The 27,166-nt window shown below is 39.9% G+C and overlaps 2 protein-coding genes across 2 annotated transcripts; one reads left to right on the forward strand and one right to left on the reverse strand.

Moving 5' to 3' along the window:
- Positions 1-3,574: 3,574 nt before the first annotated feature.
- Positions 3,575-22,408, forward strand: cilp2 (cartilage intermediate layer protein 2). Its single transcript, XM_080878041.1, has 10 exons — positions 3,575-3,780; positions 10,034-10,111; positions 11,487-11,756; positions 11,927-12,109; positions 12,662-12,817; positions 12,917-13,234; positions 13,646-13,754; positions 14,414-14,571; positions 16,525-18,953; positions 19,045-22,408. The coding sequence occupies exons 1-9, from the start codon at positions 3,717-3,719 to the stop codon at positions 18,930-18,932; spliced, it is 3,744 nt and encodes a 1,247-aa protein (XP_080734167.1). The 5' UTR covers positions 3,575-3,716; the 3' UTR covers positions 18,933-18,953; positions 19,045-22,408.
- Positions 22,409-22,707: 299 nt separating this feature from the next.
- On the reverse strand, positions 22,708-26,443 carry LOC308393961 (Rieske domain-containing protein). The gene is made up of 3 exons (XM_080878042.1): positions 25,872-26,443; positions 25,422-25,537; positions 22,708-24,881 (listed from the first exon to the last, which is right to left on the reverse strand). The coding sequence occupies exons 1-3, from the start codon at positions 26,059-26,061 to the stop codon at positions 24,783-24,785; spliced, it is 405 nt and encodes a 134-aa protein (XP_080734168.1). The 5' UTR covers positions 26,062-26,443; the 3' UTR covers positions 22,708-24,782.
- Between the last annotated feature and the right edge of the window lie 723 nt (positions 26,444-27,166).

Consider the following 27,166-nt stretch of genomic DNA (forward strand, 5'->3'; position numbering starts at 1 on the left):
AATTCGCTGTAGAGGAAGATCCCTCATTACTAAGCTCAAGGTTGTGGCCTTCAGTGATGCTACAACTGCTGTGCTGTTTATAAATGAAGTAATGTGTATATGTATGAAGTGCATATGTTGCACCCTCAGAGAGACATGACTCCATTATCCTTTTTTTGCAACTTTATTCTCCTCAGTTCAGGTTTGGAGTTTACAGGCAGCATAGCATATAATCAGCAAAACATCGCTCCCACATCTCAGACACTGTTTGTTTTTCTACGCTTACTGATGACATCACACGTCTGAACTCTGACCTCCTGGAGGTCACATTTTGGACACATTTCTAGTTAATGTTTGTGGTTTAGTCCAAAAACAAAACACAATTAAATAAGAATAGTCTTTAAAGATTTTCCCAACAATTCAGAAAAATGTAAGTTTTATAACTACTTTTAGAGCGCAACACATACTAATTCACTAATGCCCAGTGTGGGTGCACATGTGTGAGTGGGTGTAGAAAGTCAGTGAAAAGGAATGTTGATTCATTTCTTTTTTGCTCCGTGGTATTAAATCTGTCAGAGGCAAACTGAAAAACGTTGTAGAAATATGTCTCGGCTCTCAGCAGCCGTCCCTTTCATGCCTGTCCAATCGCTGTCAGGGAACAAGACTTGTTGCCACTCTGTCTTTTGTGCTTTTCATTAAAGTGGCGGTGTAATGAGCTTTAGTGTCATCAGTGGCCTGGAGAAATGAACAGCCATAACTGACACTAGCACTTGTTTGTAAGAGTCAGCGAGATAAAATCATACATGGGTAAGAAATGTAGGCCAAAAAAACCAAAAAAAACCCCAAAAAACAATTTAGGGAGCAGCAACAAATAAGAAACATAAATCCAGACTGTCTATGGCATAAAAAATTAAAGAAACTAAAGGATCTGCCTCTGAAAGGACTCCAGCACCTTTTCATGATGATAACTATCATCTTTAAGGAGAGAGAATCATTGACTATTTCTTAGATTCAAAACATCTTGAAAAATCTTACCTTTAGCTACGTGGTACTGTAGAAAAGTATTGAATCACAACTCATTTCTTTATATATCATGCTAGGGAAATGGTGAAATATGTGTAGAGATTTACTGAATCGTGTGCAAACGAACACAGAAATACAGCATATAAGGCAAAAACAGAGTTTGTACAGTTTTAATGAGCTTGAAAGCCAATCTTTGGTATGACCACCTTTATAAAGCAACTCAGCGTAAACTCTCTTGGGAAAAGCTTTCGTTTCATTAGTTAGTATTCAGGAATAATTCTCTAGGCTTCTTCAAATGCATTCAAAGCTCTTCTGTGGATTTTCTTTTCTTTTAGTTTTGTCCTCTGTCAAGAGGATCCCACAGTGCTTCAGGAATATTAAGGGCCAGGCTTTGTAAATATATTTGGACCAAAAGTTTAAAATTTGGATTCATTGCTCCATCACACCAATTGTAAGTCCAGTTCTTTTGTACCGGTTTGCCTCATTAAGAATAGCTTCTTCACAGACACCCTTCCACTGAAAGCATTTTTGGTAATGTTTCAGTGAACAGTAGCCTGATTATACATTTCTCAGGCCTTTTGTCAGGCCTACTGGATTTCTTTCCTATTTCTTAAGGACACAACTGTGTGCTAAGTGGCTTAACAAACAAAAACCATTCTTCTGGAAGTGTTCAAGTACAAAGACTGGACTCAAAATGAATGAAAAAGCAGCCAATGTCCAAAGAAAAACTTTGAAAGAACTTTAGAAAGCCTGGAGAACAATTCCTCAATCTCCTGTTGACCACTTTAAAAACGTACAAAAAAGTCTGGCTCCTTGGAAAGAAAAGAAATTAGGGATGAGTATGAGTGCTATAAACAACAGTACACTACAAGCAAAACAACACAAAACAGCTTGAGTAAATATAGAATAAAAATGCATTTCTTAATGTTTCTTCGTGACAGAACCGAGAACTTATGGGAATCTATTTCCTAAATATTGTCTTGTTGAACTGTAATCCACATGCAATGGTGGAAAATGAGTCTTTACCTCATTAAGAAGTATTTCATACTTCAGCTGTCTGAGATGGAGCTGGTGCTGGTACTCCACTGGTTGCCAGCCCAGGGGGCAGGCCTGTCTAACAGGTCACAAGAAAAATGTGGGGGGCCACTGGATGATTAATGAGAGAGGAAAGAAGGAAAAACAAAGTTCTGATACACAAATCTGTATTTATTCTGTGGACTTGTTTGTTTGGTGGAGCTGCTAACAGCTCATCTGACATATGAAACCTTACGATCCTTTTAGCCAGTTTCATTTGCCAGGGAGCTAAGGGTGAAGGTGGGTGGCTGGTGCAGTTAGGAGGTTCAGGAAACACTGGTGCTTTCTTTAGGAGTGCATTGTATTTTGTGTCATTTTAACAGGAAACTCTTAATGTGAAAAGTAACTGATAATAAGATTAGTAGTAAAAGCACATTTTTCTAGGTTTCAGAATTGAACCTAAACATAAATCTCATTACTTTTCAGCCAATTAACCGAACTTAGCTTTAGTCCTTATCAAGATGCAGACGGGGACTCTGGAGACTTTTTAACACCTTTTTAAAAGTTTTAACCCAGTGGGATGTTTAAACAGTTCAGCCTAATTAGTGTATTTAATTTCCATTGCTTTTACGAGGATCTTTACTAAATAAAACACTTCACATCCTGTAAACGAGTCCAAGTACATTGCACCTCATAAGCATGTCTCGTGTCTGCGCTCTGAGGACTTTCCTGAATGGCATGCCATATGACGCCACTTCCACTCTTTGGCAGTGCATCACCCAGCAATCAGCAACTGCTAAAGAGTTACAAAACTGAACCAGAAGTTGAACCCGAGGGAAAGCAGCATGTGGCACTGTCCCGTGTCTGCTGGTAAGACAAAGGTAACACAGATTGGGAGGGGGGCCAGCGAAGGACATGACAATTTACAGAAGATGATTATAACTGTCATCTCTTGTTTATAAACACAGTCTTGAATTATTATTGCAAATCACAAGGAAATGTATTGTGTCAGCTAGACGTTCATATTTTAAATGCCTTTTAAAAAAAGCAAGAGAAAAAATAAAAATAGATTTTTCAATCATCCGGAATTAAAGTTCTAAAATTCTTTGCTTGACAAGACACACGTAGAAACTAGAATAGAGATTTAAAGATGGAAACACACACGTGAAGCCACACACCTGTTGTGTTGCTAAATATGTATTCGCTGGTGCAATAGGGTGGAGGGGGGTTACAAATCAATGTAACTCTTGAGTTAAACAAATGCAAGTAATGCTTTAAATAAGCCACAAATAGTGAAAAAAAAAGCTAAGAAGAACAGGAAAGCACCCTTTTACTTTCAGTAACCACAGGCACATATACACATTTGCCTTCTCTTTCCTTGCGTGTGTGTGTGCTCCTTCCCCTCTCTTCCCCCACCATACCCTTACCTTTTTTTGGACCATGATACGGGGGACCCAGATGTTGCATTTCACTGGCCAATGGTGAGAAGAGAGGGGCTGGATTGGTGTGCAGTCCTGATGCCCCTTCTTTTAAAAACGGCTGAGCTCCTGTCTCCAGCTCAGCAACTCAACTCACACGAAGGAGCAGAGGCAAGAGTTTGTCCAAACAACAGCCTCAGTCACACCTGAGGACCTGAAGTAGCTACACTCAGCTGAGAGCTGAATTAGTTCGTATCGATGCTGTAGAGAATCGCCAGCACAATGTTGGGATTAAATAAAGTGGCGCTGCTGCTGTCTTTCCTGGCCTCGGTGGCTCTGAGCCAAGGTAGGTGAAGATTGATGATTGAACTGCTAATATATTATTATCATGTCAGAATGACACAATCCCAAGAAATTGTTGTAACTACAGATTTGCCAACAAAATGATGCTCGTGAAACTGCAAATGTTGAAAATGAACCTTGAGCAATTTTCAGTTTTCATTTCATAATCACACAAGAAAGAGGGCCAGTTTATGAGTATTAACACATGTGCCGCACAACTGACAGTAACTGTAGAGTTTCCCAAGTTGACGGCATTTCCCTAAGGATGTCAGAGCGGGATGTTGAAAGAATTTAGACAAATGTCTGAAGATGAGCTCATATGATAAGAGTAGTGCATGATTAGTGTCCGTGTACTTGGATTACTTACATTGTTGGGACATTAATCTGTGTTCAAAGTCACCCTACTCCCTTCTGGGGATGTGAAGTCATAAAGTCCGTATTGTAAATCACAAAATGTTGTGAAAGAAGATGTGGTTTGAGGTTAGGTTTAGGAAAGTAGAAATACTTTTTACGGGGATAATAAGTCTCTGGCAATGTAAAACTAAGTCAAAGTAACATCCTTTGAAGCGATGGAAACGTGCGATAAGACTGCCTTATTACCTCTTTATCTTGAAATCTCGAATCTAAAGCCATATGCATGTTTCTCCTGCACTTTTAATAACACAAAGGAGTTGGATGGAGATGGAGTGGGATGTTAAGGAGAAGAGGTCGTGAAAACTGTCCCTGCAGTCTCGTTTAATCACTAAACAACAACAATTTCACAGTAGCCGCCACTATCAGCAAACGGAAGGCCTGCTTTATGAAAATTGTGTCCAGCTTTTATTACTTGACCAAGATCCAGTTTGAAATTATAGCTTTTTTTGCACTATTTTTCTAATGTAGCTCCCGGTTTTTAATGCTGGTTAAGTGTTGGTTATCTGCAGACATTAGCACAACACAGTTTCTTCCAGATGAGATTAGAAGTTCTTCCCAGCAAACTTCACTCTTATCGTCCACTGAAAGTTTGCCATTCTTCCTGAATGACACCAGTAGCAGCACTTTTTCCAGAGCTGTCACTTTCTGTTCGCCTTACAGCTGCTTCACATTAGGTTTTTCTCTCTTTTTTCCAAAGTGAAGGAGCTGGCAGTTCATAAAAGCAAATGAGTGTGAATACACCTTAATAGTCTCCATGTCTTGTTGGGCTCTGAAGCCTCTGAACTGTAAATGTCTTTGTGCCATTCACTGATGAGTATATATAAAAAGATTAGAGACCAGTGAAAGTGTATGTATAAATGGTGATTCATGCTGACTCTGATTGAACAGAACACTCCAACCTTAAAAGTTTAACGCCTCATGCCACGCTCCTTTAGCAGTACATCCACATCTTGCAGTAAGGTGGTGCATTTTTGTCCTTATTTCACCCTCTAACATTGGGAGCAGTCCCTAAAGATATAAACGCAGTTACCTTGGAAACAAGGTGCAATAATCACAAACCCAGTGGCCCACTTTTCCACCTGCTTGGTTTGTGCTCGGCTTAATGACAAAATGGAATAAAAAAGAGGAATAGGAGAACAGGTAAAATTACTTTACTGCCTTCTTTTTTTTCCACCGTCACACTGGCCAGCATTTCACTCTTTCCTTTTCACTTTTGATGACCAGTTCAGCCCTCATAACTGCATTCAATCCACTGCTAAAGTAACGACTGCGTGTCTCCATCTGTCCGCTCGTCTTCATCTGCTCGCCTTTTGTTTCTAATCTGTCTCCCTCAGGTATTTCCCCACAAATACTTTCCCCACCTTTCTCCCTTCTATCTCTCCCTCAATCACACTCCCTCCTCCAAACATTCTCTCCTTGCCTTGTTTCTCAGTCACCCTCTCCACACACCTTAGAGCTTAGAGGTTTACAAGCTGTTTTTCTATTTAAAGTTGGCAGCTGCTGCTGAATGCCCAACTTAGAGGGGAAAACAGTGGTATTACCACCTTTGGGTCTAAATCTTTCTCTTCTCTTCTCTTCTCTTCTCTTCTCTTCTCTTCTCTTCTCTTCTCTTCTCTTCTCTGCATAATTTTCAGGCAAAGCCAAAATAGTTGGTGAGTAGCTGGAGGGCTGTTAGTCAGACGGAGGGGTAGTTCTCCAGATGCTGACCACTGTCTGCTATAAAGCACAGAGCTGTCTGGCCAGCTGACTTTAATGACTGACGCAGAGATTACATCGGATCAAACGAAAAGGCGCAAACTCCCATTAGTGACATGCTGCAAGCCACAATCACATCTTTCATTGCTTTTCTTTTCTACTCATGTGTACAGACACAAGAAGAGATGCCAAGAAATTATTTGTTGCAGGAGTAATCAGCTGCTTTACATTTTCAGCTTCTGGCTCAGTACCTGTGCACAGGTGGGGAAGTTCAACCTCCAGATATTTTTTCTTGAGAAATTCAACACTGACTAACGTTTTTTAATAGTATCAAGGAAACAATGCGGTGTTCCACAAATATCCTCCTTTAAATACACAAATCATCTGTTATACTTTTGTAAATCCTTAAATCATGTGGTTGGTTTCCACCATTAGTTAATGTCACGGACAAAACTGCTGAGAGCTTGAGAGCCTTTTGGGAAGAAGAAGAAACTTTGGGGTAAAGAGAGAGAGAGATAGGCACTGAGAGAAAGAGCAGACTTTTCTGAAACCACACACACCTCAGTTAAGGAGCTAGCCAAACGCATAAACAACTTCCAGATGACATGGCAAACGGATCATCACATACACAGGCCCCCACACACAATGCATACACAGTTCATGGATGGAATGCCTCTGTTATTAACAGAGGACTCCTGTGGCAGCTGTCACACACACTCCTGAGCCCGAGCGACATCAACAAATAAAGCATAACCCCATTCTTTGAGCGAGCTGTGCTTTGTCTAGTAGGTTATGTAACACGAGGAAGGAAGCTGGTGTTTTCACATCTTTTCCTTCTTGTAGGGATCTGGAATATTATAAATAAACAGGATCCAGACCTTTTACTTAGCCTCATCTGTCTGCCAGCCTGCATCTGGCACAACCATACCTCCCTAATATGAGTGAAATCGTGTTGGGTGAAACTTCATAAGGTCCTCCATTTTCTCCACAGTTCCACTCTTCAGCAGCTTTTTTATTAGATTTTGGCTAAGGTAGAAATTTCTCACTCAGAAAGTGAAGGAGAGCAAGGCTGTCCTTCACAAAGGCACCAGGGCTTAGTGGATTTGCCTTTGTGCAGCCAGGCTGTAAGTGAACCAGCTGTATTTCAGAATGAACCACTGTGACGTAAATCATTGAACCCAAAGCTAGTTCTCTAAAATAAGACTTGCAGTTGTCACAACAGACCTATGGTGGATAAAGAGGACAATGAATGCAGCGGTGGATGAAAAGTAATCCAGTAGCTATGTTTCAGACATATAAGTGACATTGCTTGGTATTCAGGAACTTACCATGTTGCTATATGTGGAAAAGGATGCAGATCTCTTCGAACGCACCAGTGCAGCTATCTTGTTACCTTGTCCAAGGTTTGTCCAAGGTTTATGATGGTGAGCATGGCTAAAACTGCTGGCACTTGAATGTAAACATATTTCATTTTGAAATGACTAACGTAGTTGTTTCTAACAGGACAGCCTCACGTTTCCACCAAACTGCATCTATTTCCTAAACTTAACCATGCGATCTAAACAAAGCTAAACCACAACATGTCACGTCATAAAAGAAGTTTATTGTTCAGCGGTGATTTGACAAGCGCCAAATGGGCCGTTAAATCAGAAAATCAGAAGCAACATACACAACGTTTGGGTTGTGTAACAGCAGCTGCAAAAAGTCAAAGCGTAAAGACATTTCTGTTCACAAAAAAACCCCAAACCCATGAACAAGGTATAGTGCACCAGTCAGTCCCTTTAGGGTGTATTTTCCTAAAGCTTAAAAAGGAAATAATAAGTTCTAACTTTGGTCCCGTTGGCTTGAAAAACGTGTGTTACTTGCCTCTTGATGAGGTAAATTCGCTCACATACCAGCCGCATGAAGCAGTGCCCCCATAAAATCCCCTAGCATTTAAAATTCATAATGTGTTAACATGTCCCTCAGAAGCACAATAAGCTTTGAGTGCGCTGTGGGAGCCAAGCCACTTCATCCCAGCCATTACTAAGGTCACTACCCCAACATTTGCCTTCTTCTGTAGCTAATCTGGGTTTCCTCTGTCTGCTTTCTAAAACCATTAGTCACCCTATAATCCACAGAATTGTTTGCCATTTCATTTTCATCATTATCAGACATCTTGAAATGATAATCCTGCGGTTCTGCTGTGAATTCCCTTTGCTCTGGTGTGAAAAGGAAAGAAAAATGTTATGTAACAGGAGCCGAAATAGTGTTTTGGAACTTCTTGGAAATAACATGCGCTTCAGGATGGGGAGCATTATTAATTAGCCACAGGAGTTTTAATTCATTTTTAATAAAAGAAAGAAAAGGCTTCTTTGTGCACACAGACACACATAAAAAAATGAACAAAAAAAAATCCCCTCTTGCCCCTGCGGGCGGTCTATCCTTCAAGCTCGGGTCCTGTACCAGAGGCCTGGGAGCTTGAGGGTCCTGCGCAGTATCTTAGTTGTTCCCAGGACTTCTGGACAGAGATCTCTGATGTTGTTTCTGGGATGTGTTGATGATTTGTGAACATCATTGTCACTGAGAAAAACTGTGCTTTACCTGCTCGGGAGACAAAAAAAAATTGTGAAAAAACTATTTGAACTGATTTACTAAACTAAATCTGCAGGAAGAGCCACATCTGCTCACCAGATCAGTGTGAAAGCATTTGCTTCTGTTTAGAAGTCATTCCAGGGTATCAGAGAGACAAAGCTGATCTGGAAAAATATCAATGGTTTTTAAAGCCAAGGGCATAAAAAAATCAACAACCATGAAGGTCAGCTGACTGTCTACGTTACCTTAAAATGTGAAGTTGATGTTTGTCCTGCTGAACTGTTATCCTTCTTTTGGTAAATCTATCAAAAGCCATCAGGGCTTGAAAAGAAATGTGCTGGCATGAAACGAAAGACTTGAAGTGAGCTGTAAAACCAGCGGGGACTGGGATCGATACCGGTCTCTGTGCTGGGCGTCTCTGCTCGTAAACTCAGCAGCGTCTCTCCCACAGTTCTAAGCACTTGCACATATTACACACGCACACTAAAGTGACATAAGCCACTTTTTGTTTCTGTCACAGACTGACATTTATTTTTTCCGCATGGCCACATTTCACATTTCTTCCCAGAGTTTCTAGCGAAAGGAGAAATGTCAAGCAAACAACTGACGCTTTTCAAAACATAAAAAAAATTGTGCCGCAGGAAAATGAATCATTGCACATCAAAGCATGCGTGAAAATGTACGGTGCATGCTTAATAAATCAAAGGGAAAAAAATTACATGAATGCCAGCTTTAATATCGTTCTTTTTCTAAAAGGTTAGTATTTGCTTACTTCTTACATCTACTGCTGTGTGTATGAACACACGCGCTTAAAAGAAGATGATGTAAGACTTATTTAGTGATGTAGGCATGCAGTTTGTGTTCAATACATATTTTGCAGTCATATGTCCTTCAAATAAAACCAATTTGCATGAAATTGCTGCATGTGTTTGAGTAAGAGAAAGAGGTGAACAGAAAGCTTCTGCACAGAATATCAGATGACTCTGCAGGTTCAGATTTTCTCAACTGAAGGTTCATTAACATCCTCAACAGTAGGTGCTTATTGATGGATCAAGAGGAGAAGGGAGGACAGAGGAGGGCAAGAAGGACTGAAGAATGAGAAGATGCATGACAAAGATTTCTGGGGGAGATTAGAGAGGGATTAGAGAGTGCCGCTGCTGAAGAGCAGCTATGATAAAAGAGAAGACAGAGAGGAGTGAAAGGGGAAATATAGGAAAAAAGAAAAGTGATGGATAGATGAAAGCTTACATCTGAGAGAAAGAAAAGGGAATAAATCTTCAGTTTGTTGTTATTTAAGCAGAAAGTCTCCTTGCCTCGAAGAAAGAGCAAAACGTGCACGTGTCCATACAAAATTGGAGTAAATCTCAGCAGCTGTTCAAAACGCACACACATTGAAAACTTGATTTTATCAATAGTGTAGTTTAAGCAAGCACAAGTATAGATATTTTCAAAAAGGTAACACACTCTCATCTCCAACACATGACTTCTAGAATTTCTTTTCTTTCTTCTTAAAGTTTCTCAAGGACAAAAAGTGTAAGCTCGGTCTATAACCAGCTGTTTTCTTGTGTACGCAGAATCACTGAGAACTGAGAGTCATTCAGACAAGAGACGGAGAGTGGCCTTCAACATGTACGCTGACTCACAGACAACAGGTACCGGCGGGAGATTGAGAGCTAATTCTTTGGCAGACATTTTCAAACCGCCAGAGTTTAAATATCAGCTGAAAGCAAAAGTGCAGGCAGATCCTGGCCAGTATTATAAAACTATCAGTACGCTCGTTATTGCTATTTGACTTGCTGATTTAGCAGCCTTACTAATGGCTGTGACTAAAACTTTAAAGACTCAAGGTAAATCCTTTAGCGCCCAATAAAGATGTTACCTCAGAGATTTTACTCCTTTGCAGACTCGTAACTCAGAAAACTTTAAACTCCAAGGCATGAGGCCGAGACATAATTTTAGACACAGTGTGTTTTGTCTTTGTATGGTGTCCATTGCTTTTAAGAACACATCTGCTTGGAAATAATAGAAAAAAGATGGTCCTTTTAACTTTGTCTAAGTCATCCAGCGATGCTGTCTAGACATCCTTGGCTACAGTAGTAATAATAGTTAATTACAAAAATACTTAATTACAGATACTTTATTCAATGGAATAATAGAAGCAAATAAAGACAGGGCTCAAGTCTGGACCCAAAGCTAAATAAAAATCACTTCGTGCACCATAATAATTCCTGTTTGTTCCACTAAAGGCCTGTTGTTATGGAAACTGTGTTTCTGATCAGTGAAGTAAAACAAAGAGTGGGAGTTTTTAAAACTATAATTGCTTATGTGGATGAGGTTATCTTGCAGCTCATATCACAGTTTTTTCAGCAGTTATTAAGAACAGATAGAGGTGTAACACTAAAAGACATTTCTGTACAAAAGATGTATGACTAATCTGCTTTCTAATCATTCACTGTTAGCATAGCTGGGAGGATCGTTTGCCTCAGTCAGCTTTCCGTGATGTGAACAGCTTTAAACCACAACATTAATACAATTAGGAGCATTTCAATAAACAACATTTTTTTTTAACTATACAGAAACAGCTGTCTGTAACACATAATCAATTCTTGGTGGACATTATTGTTTGGGAGTAAAGCAGTGCTTTACTTTAAAAGGAAAACAATCTATCACATGAGGCTAATCGGTTCCTTTTATTTGTAATTCCTCATGTTTCTCAGTAGGAAATTGTTCAGGTTTCAGAACATGCCACAGATGGAAAATTAAACAGAATGCCTCATGACTCAAGCCAGGGGGCATGGAAAGATCCTCAACAATACAAAGCTCCCTGGAGTATATGAAGTCAGTTTCAGATGATAGTTGCAGACCCCTGAAAGCTTGTAACCCATCCCTGCTGTTCAAGTCTTTCTTAATTCTTAACAGTCTCCCCCCATGTAAAACTAGCTCCAACCTCTACACCACAATTATTAGTTTTTTCTAATGTTCTATCTTTGTGGTTTTCATCCACGTCTTCCCTTCATGCGCCTCCAGGCGTGACTGAATGGACATCTTGGTTCAACATTGACCATCCTGGGGGAAATGGAGACTATGAGCGCCTGGAGGCAATTCGTTTCTATTACAGAGAGAGAGTTTGTGCACGGCCTACAGCCATGGAGGCTCGTACTACAGACTGGGTGGCAGCGGCAGAAACTGGGGAAGTGGTTCATTCAAGTCTGGAGAAGGGATTCTGGTGCATCAACAAGGAACAGCCACATGGTCGCGTTTGTTCTAACTACCATGTTCGCTTCCAGTGCCCCCCAGGTAGAGCCGATTACAGCAGCCCAGGGCTGTGGAAGCTTTTTCTTCACAGAAATGAATATTTAGCCAAAACACTACAAAAACTAAACAAATATTAAACATTGTAAACATTGGTGCATAGCTACATCTTTCAAGATTAGAATGTCCCTCTGTCCTCTGTAATATGTTTTTAGTGCAGAGCTATTGGACTGAATGGAGTGAGTGGGGCCCCTGTTCAACCACAGTTTGTAATGACGTGGGTGTCCAAGTCCGCCGAAGGAAATGTGTGAGCGCACAGCCCATGCCTCTGCTGTTGGTGCCAGCATGTCAGGGGCACCATTCAGAGAGAAGAGAGTGCACCACCCTACCATGTACAGGTAACAGCCAAATATCAATCACCACCAAATTTCGGACAGGACCCTAAGCTAGTGTAGAGAATATGGTCTTTGAACTACACATAAACTATTTTAATCAACAAAGTGATTCATAATGTCCCTTTTTATTGGTGAATTCCCCAAAACATTCCTTTTAAACCATTCAGTACACTGTAAAAAAAATTCAGTAGAAAAACGGAAAATGTCCTGGTAATTTTCTGCCAGTACATTTTCTGATTTTTTTACGGAAGTTTGACGGACTTTTCTGTAAATGATAAAACGGAAAATTCTGTAGATTTATAGTATACTCTCTGTACCATTTACGGACATTTCCTTCAGCTATAAAATGGAAAATTCCATTTATTCACAGTATATTTTCTGTATCATTAATTTATGTTTTCCATTAATAGCAACAGTCTTATTGATTGAAGCTGTTTCAGTAAAGTTCTAAATGCAGCTAAATCCTTTAGAAATCCTATAGTCAGCACAAGGGAGTTAACAATCCATTTGATAGAATGATTCACTGAAACTCCCTTCCGTTGTGTCTTTTTGTAGCTAAATGGAGTCCATGGGGTCCCTGGGGGTCATGTTCAGTGACCTGTGGTGGAGGTCGCAGGATTAGGAGAAGGACTTGCGTAAGGACTTCAGCGACAGTGCAGTGTGTGGGACGGCCTGTTGAAATCCAGAAATGTGGAAAGACTCCATGCCCAGGTATGCAAAGCCACACTGCATTTAGCTGTAGTGAGGCATTTCTTTACTTTGGTGTCTTGATCAGTATCTGCTAACATCTCAACGCTTTCTTTACAAAAGCCAAATGCCAGTATGTGTGCACTGAAGGCCATCCCAGTGAAGACTGCAGTCACTGCGTGTGCAAAGGCCACATCCTACATGGTGATATCCACAGTGTGACCGGTGTCCCTGTGGCAGGAGCCTTTGTGTCACTAGCCAGCCATCCCAAGGTCATCCGTGCCCGTACAGATGCTATGGGTCACTTTAAGCTCCTAGGAATCTGCTCTTCCAGCCCAACTTTAATCACCATCAGGAAGGAGAAGTTTGCCCCTATCACTGTGTCCACTTCCAGTAACACCACAGGCATGTCCTGGGTCCGGGCTATTCTTAGATCAGCTGGTAAGTGCAGATAAATGAAAGAAAAGTGATTACATATTTTGGGTTGTTCTTAAAATAGGTATTATTACAAGACTAGCATTATTATTATTCCACATAGTCTACAGATCCTTCAATCATATTCTCAGACGACTGAAAACAGGAAATTGACAGCTCTACAACATAAACAGTTTGGACTATTGTGAGACTTTACATAGCTTTGAGCAGTGACTTGGTTGCATGGAAACCAAATAAAAATAGACTTGAGCTGCTTTCAAAAAGGCAATTCCCTCAACAATCATTTTTCACAAGCTCAGAGACCGACGGGCGAATAAAGTGTAATATTTGAATTTTATGAGCTCTCTATGACCTGCGGCACCATTCACAACAATCAGAGTAAAGTCTTGATGATTTGCTCCTTTCTGCTTTCCACAGAAAAGCCGTACATTGTGAAGCACCCAGAGGATAAAGTGCGTTACGAGGGAGGACGGGTGCTGTTGTGCTGCAAGGCAGCAGGATCACCAACACCTGACAAATACTACTGGTGAGATGAACATCATTGTTGGCACACTCTCATAGAATAACACTCAAAAAATAGCTACAGTCCTTCCTACACTTATGAAATGTATAGTTTTTAAGTTACAGGTTATAAAACTAAAACATAAGCTCTATAAGCTAAAGTCATCTGATAAATCTTCCTATGAAAGTCATTGTACAGTCATTGTTAGCATAAATCATCAAAATAAGTATAACTGGTGGCATATTTGCTAACATTTTAGATATAATTTTAAATATAATTGCTTAGCTGATTAAAGTTCAATAAACATTCCACAATGGTAAATGGCCTGCATTTGTATAGCACTTTACTCAGTCCCTAAGGACCCGAAAGCGCTTCACACTACATTCAGTCATTCACCCATTCACACACACATTCACACACTGGCAATGGCAAGCTACATTGTAGCCACAGCTGCACTGGGGCGCACTGACAGAGGCGAGGCTGCTGGCGCCACCGGGCCCTCTGACCACCACCAGTAGGCAAACATGGGGTTAGTATCTTGCCCAAGGATATTTGGCATGCAGCCAGGAGGCAGCCTGGGATCGAACCACCGACCTTCTGATTAGTGGCTGACAATAATGTAAAAAAGTAAAGTGAAGAACAAATCACTCTCTCTGTTTCTTTCTTTGTGTCTGTTTATCAAGGTATCACAATGGGACTCTGCTGGACAGGAAGGTATACAAGTATGAAGAGGAGCTTGTACTGCGAGATCTGAAGCCAGAGCAGTCGGGACAGTATTACTGTAAAGCCAGCAGCCCTGCAGGAAGCATCAAGTCCTCCCCCGCCTTCCTTACTGTAATTGGTATGTGTAGCACCAAACAAGAATGGCAGAAACAAAGAAACCACTTCCTCTGCCAGAGCTAATGCCCCATTTAGTTTTTTGTAAGTGAAGACGCTGATCTGGATTGGCACCAATAAGATTTTTCCCTTGCCCATGCACCACCTCCGCACCAAGTTTATGAAATGCAGACTAGTAGTATGTATGTAGTCCTGCTAAGAGAATGACAGATGTGTGACCCTTGGAAAAAGTTATATAGTGTATTTACATGTACTGCATGCAAAGCACTGAATACCAGTGTTTTTTCTGTTTCAAGGTTGTTCTTTAAGTAAAAATAGTAAAGTTCTAGTAAAATGTAATTAATCTTCATCAGACTGAGAAGAAATAATTTGCTATGATGATAGAAAGCGGCACACAGGGATTATTGCTCAGGATGGCTACCACCCGAGTGCATTTGACAATGACGTATTTAGTCAATGTCTTGTACTGGTTCAAGTATAACCACTGACAAAAAGCAAACAACCGCAACTCTACTGTATAAAGAGCAGCTGCCTCAGAGATTGAATACACAGTTAAAGAGGAATGTCAGTGCTGAGCTCAAACCAAGTCATCCATGAGCCATGTCTACGCATTAAGAGGAATCAAACAAAACCACAGTGGCTTACAACTGAAAGAGAGGAGAAAGTCAGTTAATAAACTATCTTTCATTTAAAAAAAAAAACCAACATGGGAAAATGAAAAATATCAGTCTTACGATCTGGCAGAGCCTGGAGGAATAGATTTTTATTGTGTTTACATTGGTTGAAACTACAGCTTTCTAAACAGGGATTCTTTATTGTGTGAGAGGGCTCTGGACACTGTAAAACCTCAAACCCAATTTTTCCAGAACACCCAGTGTTGAGATGAAACCCAAGATTGTCAATAAATTATGTTTCTTTTCTCTCTCAGACTCAGACAAGTATGTCTTTCCACATCCATGTGGGAGAACCCCACATACACAGCTTATATTCTCCAGGTGCTTGTTAGTTAAGACACAGATTAACAAACAGGCTTTTCATGGAACAGTGCTAAAGCAATCAATTCTAGGCAACAGACAAATCCCTGTACTCCAAAAGTCATTATGGCTGGAGAGACTTTATGTGTGCAGAACAACACCTGCACCTCAGAGCGGGATGATAAACATGCCTTCATCCCAATAGTTTCTTTTCCCCTTACACATAATGCAGAAGTTTAATTTGAATAACACAATATGTTTACAGCTGTTCAGGAGGTTATATGTTTTATAATTCATGATCAAAGGAAACTTGCAAAACAATACAGCAATCTACAAATCAAACTGCTTCATGTGTTTGCAGTTATTGACTTATGTGGGAGATGGTGAGCTTGACAGGGATACTTAACTACAAACAGCCATGATATCCTGCATACTAATTATGCTGCCAGTGGGTTGTTGAACAATTGGTCGTTCCTTCCAGTTCCCAGTTGGATGGTTGGTGAAGAAACCTTTTCTTAAGCTTGAAGTCTAATTACCATTTTATGCATATTTCACAATCCAACTTGGCCACTTAAATGCACTTTCAGGTCATGCAGACCTTGGACGTTTGTGTGTACTGTGTTTTTAATGTGAGCATCCATGTGTGAAAAATAAAGGTATAAATATTTTTATACATTCCACCAGCAAGTTCTAACTATTCTCTATACCTGTTCCACATTATGCTTATAAATCAATATGCAATTACCCTCAAACCAGCAATTTTATTTTAATGCTAGATTGTATATTTGACAAACTTTCAAGAGCAGATACAGCAAAGCAAATAGAACATGAACTGCCCTGTTTTTAATATGTTAACTCTGCATTTACTTCCGAAACACCATCAAAGTCACATTACACAGCAGTCAACTTAAAATTTATGGCAATATTTCTTTCATGATGATGAAAGAACAAAAGCTTAATGTCATTTATTGTCTATTTCACAGACAAAGGAGCACCAGCATGCAATTCTACCCCTGAAACACATCTCATCAGGCTACCCACAGACTGTGTTCAACCCGGGACTGACTCCAAGTACTACAATGCTGGCCGCTGTCCTCACAACAAATGTGCTGGTTCCCTAGATTTTGATATGGGCTGCAGAGATGGAGCTGGATTCTGTTGTGGTGTTAAAAATATGGAAAGCAGAATTATTGACTGTGGTAGCTACAGCCTCCCCATCCGTGCTATGATACAGTGCGGTTGTCAGAAGTGTGTGCAGCCAACTGTGCTGGTTCGAGGTCGAGTAGTCACAGCTGACAATAATGAGCCTCTGCGTTTTGGGCACATCTACATTGGTAAAGAGAGAGTGGGTACCACTGGATACCAAGGAGGCTTCACATTAAGAATCACCCCTGACACACAGAGATTAGTTGTAAATTTTGTTGATCCTAGTCAAAAGTTTATTGACACGCCCAAGGTGTTCATCTTTGACAAGAAAAGTGGATCTATTTACCACGATGTGAAAGTGATGAGAAAACAAACACCAATTGATATCAATGCAGGAGAGACCAATTTTATTAGCCTTGGAGAAATTAAAGATGAAGACCCCATAGGGCAGTTGGTTATTCCTCCTAATTCTTTTCATAAGGACAATGGAGAAATCTACGAAGGAACTGTCAAAGCCAGTGTCACATTCATTGACCCAAGAAACATCACTACTGCAGCAGCTGCCCCTGGCGACCTTAACTTTGTGGATGATGAAGGTGACATGCTTCCTTTAAGGACCTATGGCATGTTTTCTGTAGACTTCAGAGATGACTCCAACAAGGAGGTACTTGGAGCTGGCGCAGTCCAAGTCCTCCTTGACACACAGCACGTCAAAATGCAAGAACATATTCCCCAGATGAAACTGTGGTCTTTAAATCCCGACACAGGAGTCTGGGAAGAGGAGAGCGACTTTTCTTACAGCACAACAACTACTGGTGGTCATGGAAGGAGCAAGCGCGAGGAGCGCACATTCCTCATAGGCAACATGGAAATCAGAGAACGCAGACTTTTCAATTTAGACGTACCTGAAAATAGACGCTGCTATGTCAAAGTTCGTGCCTACATGAGTGACAAGTTCCTACCTACTGAACAGCTGGAGGGTATCGTGATTAGCTTGATAAACTTGGAGCCCAAGCCTGGTTATTCTTCTAATCCCAGGGCATGGGGCCGCTTTGACAGTGTCATAACAGGACCTAATGGGGCCTGTTTACCAGCTTTCTGTGATGCCCAGAAGCCTGATGCTTACACAGCTTATGTCACAGCAATGCTGGGTGGGGAGGAACTAGAGGCAGCTCCTTCCTCCCCAAAGATGAATCCAAACATCATTGGAGTCTCTCAGCCCTATCTAGATAAAATAGACTACCAGCGTTCAGACCATGATGATCCAGCATTAAAGAAAACTGCCTTCAAAATCAATTTGGCAAAGCCTAACCAAAACAATTTTGATGAGACCAATGGGCCAATATATCCATATCAGAATTTAATAGCTTGTGAAAATGCCCCTGTTGATGCTAATCATTTCAGGTTTTTTAGAGTAGAAAAGGACAAGTATGAATACAACGTTGTTCCCTTTGAGGAGAATGATTTGACAACCTGGACAGGAGATTACCTGTCCTGGTGGCCTAACCCCCAAGAGTTTAGAGCATGCTTCATCAAGATCAAAATTCTTGGACAGAAAGAAGTCATGGTCAGGTCAAGGAATCTGGGAGGAACACACCGAGAGACAAAGGGCCAGCTTTATGGAATTAGAGACATTCGCAGCACTCGGGATATGCGAGAGTCCAATACCTCAGCAGCATGTGTAGAGTTCAAATGCAGTGGCATGTTATTTGACCAAGCTGAGGTGGACCGGTCCCTCATATCAATCCTTCCACAAGGTAACTGCCGCAGGATCAACACCAACAACCTCCTACAAGAGTATCTCATTAAACATCCACCAGTGGCTCAAAACAATGAGTCTCATGCTTTCACCATGTTAGCACCCGTTGACCCTTTGGGACACAACTATGGTATCTACACAGTCACAGACCAGAACCCTAGAGTGGCCAAAGAGATCGCTATTGGGCGCTGCTTCGATGGCACCTCAGATGGTTTCTCCAGAGAGATGAAGTCAGACTCTGGAGTTGCACTTACCTTCAGTTGTCCAGAGAGGAAAATCAACAGGGAAAGCCTTTTCCAGCGTCTGCAGACCAACCCAGGTCAAACTTTGTCTCAGATGGCGAGGGACATGAGAGAGTTAGATGGTCTGCAGATGAGGAGATCATCCACCCAGGTAGTTGCTTATCCTTCAGAGCAACGGGGTAGGACCCAGAATCGCAGAGTCACCTCAACCACCAGAAGAAGAGTATCTACACGCATTCAGTAATGCCAACAGAAGTGATAAAAAGTAGGTTGAAATAATATAATTTGATCAGTGTTTACACTAGCAATCACATCAAAATGATATATCTATAATAATCTTTTCTTTATATTGTTAGGTCTTCAGTTGAGAGTCATATGATGGCATCAAGTTCAGAAGATTGTCTGTCTGCTGATGAGTGTGAATCCCTCCTTTACTATGAAAATCACAAACCCGAGACAGACATCAATTTAGAAAACTCATTAGGTCTGACGTTTATTCGAAGAATTTGGTATATTAATTTCTCCCATCCACGGTAAAAGACAGGTATCATTTGTTTTTATGTAACTTGGTGACCAGCTTTTATTGACTTTGCTCTCATTTTATGAATGAATACACTAAATTGAGGGTTGAAATTGGAACTTTTATAGAGCTAATTTGTGGCATTCCACTTCCATAGTGGGTGTTTTTGCTGACATATCTTGATGCTTGACCAGAAATTTAAAAACTATAAATACTATGGTAGACCCCAAACACTTGGTAATTGGCCATAGCTTTCCACTGAACTCATGCTTTTCCTCAAGATCAGAGAGAAACCAATGTGAGGTCCTTGTTGTCTGAAGCAGACACTGAGCCCTTATTATACAAACTCAGAAACTCTCCATGAAGTGGAGGAACATGCAAAAGAGACAGTGGGGTGAAGCATGCCACCCAGTGAACAGAGAATCTTTTCAGCCATGCTTCTCAGTGTTTTTCATTAGTGTACCATATTGCCAACTGTGATTCAGACAGACGTTCTTCCACACTTACTTAAAATGTGGAAGACTGAGGCTGTCGTCATGACAAGCAAGGACCTTACTCTAGACTGGCGCTTCAAAATAACGATAATTGTTTTTGGAAGCATGACATGATTTCCTTCCCCCCCTCTGCACATTCCACATTAGAACATCACCAAACAAAGTGTTACTTATAATAATCTATTCCTCAATACTTTCATTCTCAGCAAGAAGCTCTTTCAGGGTCTAAATGAACTTTGTTTTTGTTCTAGGGCAAAGTGTTTATGATCTGCCTTTATATCTTGAAGTGCAATAAATATCATTAAACTTGAGAATGAATAAAATTCAGCATGTTTCAAACTATAACAGTTCATGAAAAGTGCTGCTGGTGAATTAAATAAGTTTTTCATGTTGCATGTTGTGTGGCTAAGGTATTTGTACCTTGCACAAGAATCTTGTTGTTGATTTAGTTGTGTGATTTTCAGCCAATAACTGAAGTTGTGTTGTGCAACTCTTTGACTCTCTGAGTCACTGTTTTTTTTTTTTCATTCTTTGTAGCATGAATCTGCTGACTTTACAATAATCTTTTTGACTTCAGTTTGCAATCTTGTTAGTAGGACAAAAAAACTCCATTGTCATTTCTTAATTAACAAAACATGATTTCTTAAGCATGAGAATTCAGAAGAAACACAACTTGTGTTTACAAGTCAGGTTTTTATTAAGCTGTGTAAAAGTATGAGTAGCAATACAAATAAATGTAGACTATAACGCCATATGGATATGGAAATAGACACATGAATTGAGTTTTTGGCTACTTTAACTGAACTAAGTAATAGGCATGGAGTTTACTCAGTGATTAAATCTATTGTTTATCTGCAGTATGGGGTTTTGCAGACCCATGGGAGAAACCCTTCGAGCTGAACTAATCCCAAAATGAATAAGGTGCACTATGGACCTTGGAGAAACCAGAAGAGGCTGACAAGTAAATATAAGCCTGCTGCTAATTAGAAAATAAATTACATATTCTCTTGAGAACTGTAAAAACAGTTTGACTTTCACAAACAACCAAATTGAACTTAAGCAATCAGCAATAAATTGGGCACAAGAGTATTATGGACACATATTTCCTTTGAAATTGCTACCGAGCTCTCTGCACATTTAACATTTGAAGATGTCTTTTTTTTCTCAGTTCATTTGTGCTGTTATATTTTTAGTTCTGATGTGCAACAGATTTATCATTTAATATGCTGTAAATGGTATCATTTCAAACTTATAAATCTTTCTATGTGGAGCACATAACAGCACTCCAAACATAGATCTATAGCTTGGCAGCCTGTGCAAACTTCAGAATTATCATTGACCTCTCTAATCACAGGCCTGTGGGCTGTGTGTGAACGAACAGTTCAGATGTCCAGTTGGAAACAAACATGTCCCAGCAGCAGATACAGCTTCCACCCCGTAAGAAAGATGATGATTGAATCCAGGTGTAGGAAGAGATAAGTCCTATAAAATGCAATAGTTTGTGAGGTCAGCTGAAGGGGCCAAACAGATGTAGAGCAACTAAAGGAAATGTTAGACCAAAGACATCAGAAGGAAGAGAAGCAAGATTATCTAGTGATGGGTTTAATCATTTCAGGGTACGGTTTGAAAAAGAAAAAAGGGAAGGGAAAATATTAGTGGTCTTTGGCCTCATAGCCCATCACTTACAGAATCTTGAGCTTTGAAAGTGGTTGCACATGGAAGAATGCAGATTTTCTTCAGGGAATGCTTTGACAGGAGAATTGGCTTATTCATGAGAAGAAGTTATCAGGAGAGCTTGAAGGACAAGGTAACAATAATAGCCTGAGTAAACCATTATGTAAGGCTTTGCATGGAAAAATAAGCTGTGCTCTCCAAACAGCCACTTTGTCTTTAGGGAACTTCAAAGGAGATTAAAGAACCTCTGCAATGTTTGGTTTAATCGCTCAAGAAAAAGTTTCCAGATACTTTAAAATCAAATAAAGACAGTTTGAGCCTGAAACCAACAGATAAAAGAAGATGAAAATATTCCTTTTTTAATTAAAAGAAACTGTTTATCTTGACTCGTTGGCAGTAGTAGTGGCAAACCTTTTACTTTATTTAGTGTCAGAATCATGAATATGATTTATGTATTTGTGTTTTAAACTTCTAAATAAATTGTTTGACATTTGGAGTTAGCTGGGTACTGGCTGTATTTTTTTAATGAACCCACTGATGTAAGGGTATCATCACTATTCTCATCTCCAAACTCTGGCAAGGAGGAGAATGAGCGTTTTTCCCAAAACGGGGAACTAATGTCTAAAGCATACTATTGGTATAGTTACAGCTTTGCAGAATTCTTGAATGGTAGAAAATTGGATATTTTCAAGTGTATTTCAATCCATCTGGCAAAATTTGAGGTTTTTTGTGGCAACTGATATTCGAAAAAAAAAAAAAGAATCTAAGGAGTGGATTTCTATTCAAAATACTTGACCTGAGTTTGCCTCTGTTCTGCAGAAAAGCACAAGTCTCTTAATCCACCAGAAACCATCCACAATTTATCAGAAACTTAAGCGTAAACAGACATATCCATTTTCTCTTCTGTATAGTCCAGCAGGGTCTCAGGGAGATCATAATTTATTCACAAGACGGTCAGCCTTACACCTTTCCACCGCTTTCTGGAGGACATGGAGAGAGTTGCATACTTGCCACTGCACCCCAGGAAGAAATCCTGAGTAGTAAAAGAATTACATAAATCAGCTCTTGATAATAGTCTGTAATGCTAACTATTGCATGGAGATGCTGAATGCTTTGTTTCTCTCTGAATTAGGTCTTTATGTGTAAATTGTGTATTGTATTAAATTTGGTATAAATGTACGAACGAACAAGTGTAAATAAATGATTTTGTGTAAACATTTTGTTTGATGTTGTCCTCTGAACTGTGTATAAGTTTAACAAATGAACAGTCTAAAAATTGGAAAAAGTTTATTTAACATGCATATATATTTTTAATAAATAAAATGCATAGATCTAGTTTTACTTTTTCCATCTTACAACAATAAACAAAGTTTACAACAAACATGATACTGATGATACTAACTTACAACAGAGGGGTGAATTTAAATGCATTGGTGTATGCAGTCCCAGAGACATACACTAGAAATACAAAAGAATATAAAATACATTTTAGGAAACATAACAACATTCTGATGAGAATCCCAATTTTCCCAATGTGCCTCAAGCGTCTCAAAACATTCCTGCGGAATCTCAAACCGTTACTTTGACTTTTCTACTGACACAAAATAGCCGTATCTCCACTTTGTTTGCACATTACCCTTCAGGTGATGAAATGTAAGACAACACAGCGAGACGTCTGGTGCACATAACATTTTTAACCAGTGGAATTATTATTGTAATAAAGTTGCACAACAGGGAGCACAGTAGGGAGGAAAACTGGAGTGTTGAGCCACACTGTCATTGACACCTTCGTGACGGGGTTCTGTGCGTCTGCCAGAAAACGAAGCTGACAGAAAATATAGTGAGTGACTGCTCTCACCACGAAGAAAAAAACAACAACACACTGGCATCACTGCTCACACTCACACACGCACAGCTAGGAAAACACATTTTTCTTAAGTCAGTGGTGCATTTCAGGTCGTGAACCTTCCTCCGGCGCCTTACTAACCGTTCCTCGTAAATCCCACTGCGTCAGTAACAGACAAACCTGTCTGTGCAGAAGACAGGAATGAAGAGAAATGCTGATGGAAACGTGTTAGCTGTGGAATTGCCACCAACTGTAACCACAGTGTCCTTGATGTGTTTTCTATTTGCTTAAACTCTAATTGGGTTAAAAAAAAGTTTTGCAAATAAATCCTGGAAGAGAGTTTCTTCCTATGTGACATCGCTTCAAGGGCACAACTAAACAAGTCTGCCTCTCAAGTCTGGAATAATAGGAAATATAGTAAACCATGAAATAAAATGACACTTAGATGCAAAATGTGGGCTTTACTAAAGGAGACCTGTACTGGTTATTCGAAAACGCTAACATGCAAAATATGATGATTCTTTTCAAGAAATCAAGACGATGGTGTTCAGTTTTTACTCATTTTTACTCTTTATTTTATCAATTTTAATTGAATTAAAAACTCATAGTGCTACATTTTGGATACTCCTATTGCCTCTGTGATTCGAAAACCAAACTGTCAGTCTGCTGACTTAGCATCTTGGCGCAATAACCGTTTTTTCAAGACTTGCAGTACAGCCAGTGGATATCCAGGTCAAGCCTTTCTTTTCTGTTAACAAAGCAAATATAAAATTAAACTATCATCAGACAAGATTGCAGTTTGGCGAATGCGTTCCTGTTTTTGCTCCCCACATGGATTTCTTTATTTGGGTGTAACCGAAGCCTGCTCAAATGCGATTGGTCAACAGAACTCGGATTACAAGTGGATTGTAAACGGAAAAAAATCTGTTCGGAGTTTTGGTAATTTATATTTGAATTATAAACAGCATTTGGAAGGATTTTCAGTTTCTTCAAACAGATTTGTTTTTGCTTGCTAGTGCATATCAGTGCAACAAGGCAGAGAGGCTGAGAGCTTGAGAACTGAGATGAAAAATGGTGAGATCCACTCCAATTACAGGGTTTTGATCAACAATGAAATGGAAAGTGCAAATGGCTCAAATCTGAAGGCAAAAAACTAAAGTGCACATCAAATTTACTCTGCAATATTTCCACTAAAAATCACGATATTTTCTTTTTAAGGAAGAAAAAAAAACATGAAACTGCATAAATCCACTACCTTTATCTTGCATCTATTGTGTTATCAAAAATCAACAATAACCTGCTGATTCTGCAGGTTAAGTGCCTGCGCATGGTTCTCCATCTCGAATGCCAGCAGCAAGAAAAACGCAAGAAACTCTCCTGGATTTGGTCCTGAGAATACAGCAATCCAAGAGAAACAAAACTGAGAAAATGAGAGATACGGCTTAGAAATGTTTTTGGACGGCTTGGGTTTGTGGAATAAGTCTCAAAACAAACTACATTAGGTTCATTACACAAGTCTAACAAATGGACAGGAGGACAAAGCACCTGCTCTGAGGTAGATCAGCTTTTCCGATCTGGAGGAAAAGGCTGTAAGGACAGATGACTTCTGTGCTTCACATAAACATTTCCATCCTCCAGCTTGACTTCATACACTTGTTGCTGCAAAAAAAGTAAACAAAGAAAAAGAAACAGAAGTTAGAACAAAACACAACTCCCTAAGCTACTTTAGGAGTAACCTTCCAAGTCAAAAAAAACCCTGCCTGTCACAACACACAGTTTGATGTTGTTTAGTCTAACATTTGACATGAGTGACATAAAGTGATGTATATTTAAATCATATGTGGAAAACGATGAATGTAAAAGAGGATAAAATGTCAAGCTTGATTTTTTTCATTGGAACAAAACAAAACAGAAGATCTCAAGCTGAACATCACCTTAACTCTATCTGACGAGCTTTGATTTTTATGTCCTGTCTATCAAAAACATGCCATCTGTCTAAGATTAAAGGATAATTGATGTGAATGCATCAAGTCTTAGTATCAGCTTTTAGTAAATGTAAAGAACCTGATATACATTCAGGTGCCTAAATTTACTGCTCCTACATGCAAGTTAAATAAAGTGATTAATCAACACTCCTTATAAAAAGCGTTTTTGGTGTAAAACTAAAGCAGCATTATCAGGGCACACTTTATTACTGACCTGTAGTGATGTCCCTGACTTCCCAGTCCTGAGATCAAAGTTATAATCATGCCAGGGACAGAAGACCTGCAGGACTCCGTCAGCCTCCTCAATGTCCCCCTCACACAGAGGACCGCCTGGATTTCCGCACGGGAAACTGTTAATAACCGTTTATTCTCATAACAATCCCTGCTGCCATCTTTATTCTAGAAAAATGCGATACTTTCATGACACTAAAACTTAAGACAGCAGGGGGCATGATGCTATTTCCCCTCTCAGCCTTCTCTTATTTTAACAGTTAAATCACCCACAGAGACATTTTCAATAGGCTGCATATAAAAACGCGACGTGACGCGTTTGCAATGTTATACATATAACTGCGCTCTAGTCTCGCGTTTTAAAGGCCCTGCTAAAGCTAAATCTAAGCGGGTATAAATGTGTTTTTGTTGTTGTTGTTGTTGTTGTTTTTACCGGAGTGTGAACAGCGAGCATCCATTGCGAAAAACTCCCCCTTCACATAGAAGAGGCAGACATCGGAATCATAGCCGAGAGAGGAGTGCATTAAACGGCAGCGCTTCTTGGAAAGCTCCGAGGCAGGGCCTATGAGTCTCCATGAAACGCCCCCCGTGTTTCCCTCTTCATCTCCGGAGCCAGAAGCCATAAAGAACGGCGAAATGACCTGTTTTTCTATTTTGCACTACTACAGGCCTCCCTTTTTCCGCCGGTGCAAATGGATTTGACAGATCGCTCTGTGCAAATATTCCATATTAACCACCAGACCGACTGGTACAACGCTCATCCGATCGCACTGACCTGCTACCATCCCTGCTGCAGCCTGCCAGCAAACCGCGGGACGCCGTCAAAAAAAGGAGACAGCACAGCGCACAAACACAGAGCTACATATGAATATGACTGTAGCCTAAATGATGAATGAGCAGAAAAGTTAGCCTAGGCTACTCGAAATCTGCTAAAGCTGTGCAGGCTATCCGTTAGAACTGCAGATGCTCTAAAAACAACAGCAGCAGCAGCAGCAGCAGCAGCTATTGGAGTTTAAAATGCAGATGCAGAAATCCATCACAAATGCATCTGTTGCATTATGAATGGGCGGTGATCAGAACCTTAATGTTCTTTGATTACAGTCTGTAACATCAGGTCGCTCTTTTTTTAGTCTTTTATATTCAAACAATGCACACACAAAGAAAAAAAAATCCCATTATGGAAGCTTTCTTGGTGGCCCATTGAGTTTATTGGAAAACTTAAATTTAGCCTACCAAGTATTGGACATCTTCCAAAGGAGTGTGCTAAATGTGGAACATTAGTTTTTATGTACTGTGTAAATAGTTCGAAATAATTTCTGTTATTTGGTACAAAGCAGGTTATTGTTCCTTCACTGCACATTCCATACTGTGCTCCAGACAGGTATTTCTACTGATTATTTTCAGATTAACTTTTTCCACGGTGCAATTTTCTTAACTGTTATGTCAGTTCTGTGATCTTGCGGCAGCAAACAAAGAACATATACAATTTAACCAAATAAAGACATTAAAACACATATAGAACAACTTTGGTCTGTCAGTTTAACCACACTGACAACCATCGTGTGAGTCCACATCAGCCATCTGTCTTTGATCAAAGTTAAAGGGCTCATGATTAACACTATGTACAAAGCTGACCTTTAGAGTAGTACCAAATTTGAGGTTTCTGTGATCTACAAATTTGTTCAAATGATAATGTGCAAAAAGCAAAAACGCACACATTAAATGATA

Source organism: Rhamphochromis sp. 'chilingali' (assembly GCF_963969265.1).
Source record: "Rhamphochromis sp. 'chilingali' genome assembly, chromosome: 3".
Classification (NCBI taxonomy): Eukaryota; Metazoa; Chordata; class Actinopteri; order Cichliformes; family Cichlidae; genus Rhamphochromis; species Rhamphochromis sp. 'chilingali'.

Coding starts and splice junctions, on each gene's coding strand:
- LOC308393961 (XM_080878042.1), bottom strand. CDS start 26,061: ATGGCTTCTGGCTCCGGAGATGAAGAGGGAAACACGGGGGGCGTTTCA. Junction 25,538..25,871: donor TGCTCGCTGTTCACACTCCG/GTAAAAACAACA, acceptor GCGGAAATCCAG/GCGGTCCTCTGTGTGAGGGG. Junction 24,882..25,421: donor AGTCAGGGACATCACTACAG/GTCAGTAATAAA, acceptor CTTTTTTTGCAG/CAACAAGTGTATGAAGTCAA.
- cilp2 (XM_080878041.1), top strand. CDS start 3,717: ATGTTGGGATTAAATAAAGTGGCGCTGCTGCTGTCTTTCCTGGCCTCG. Junction 12,110..12,661: donor CACCACCCTACCATGTACAG/GTAACAGCCAAA, acceptor GTCTTTTTGTAG/CTAAATGGAGTCCATGGGGT. Junction 14,572..16,524: donor CGCCTTCCTTACTGTAATTG/GTATGTGTAGCA, acceptor TCTATTTCACAG/ACAAAGGAGCACCAGCATGC.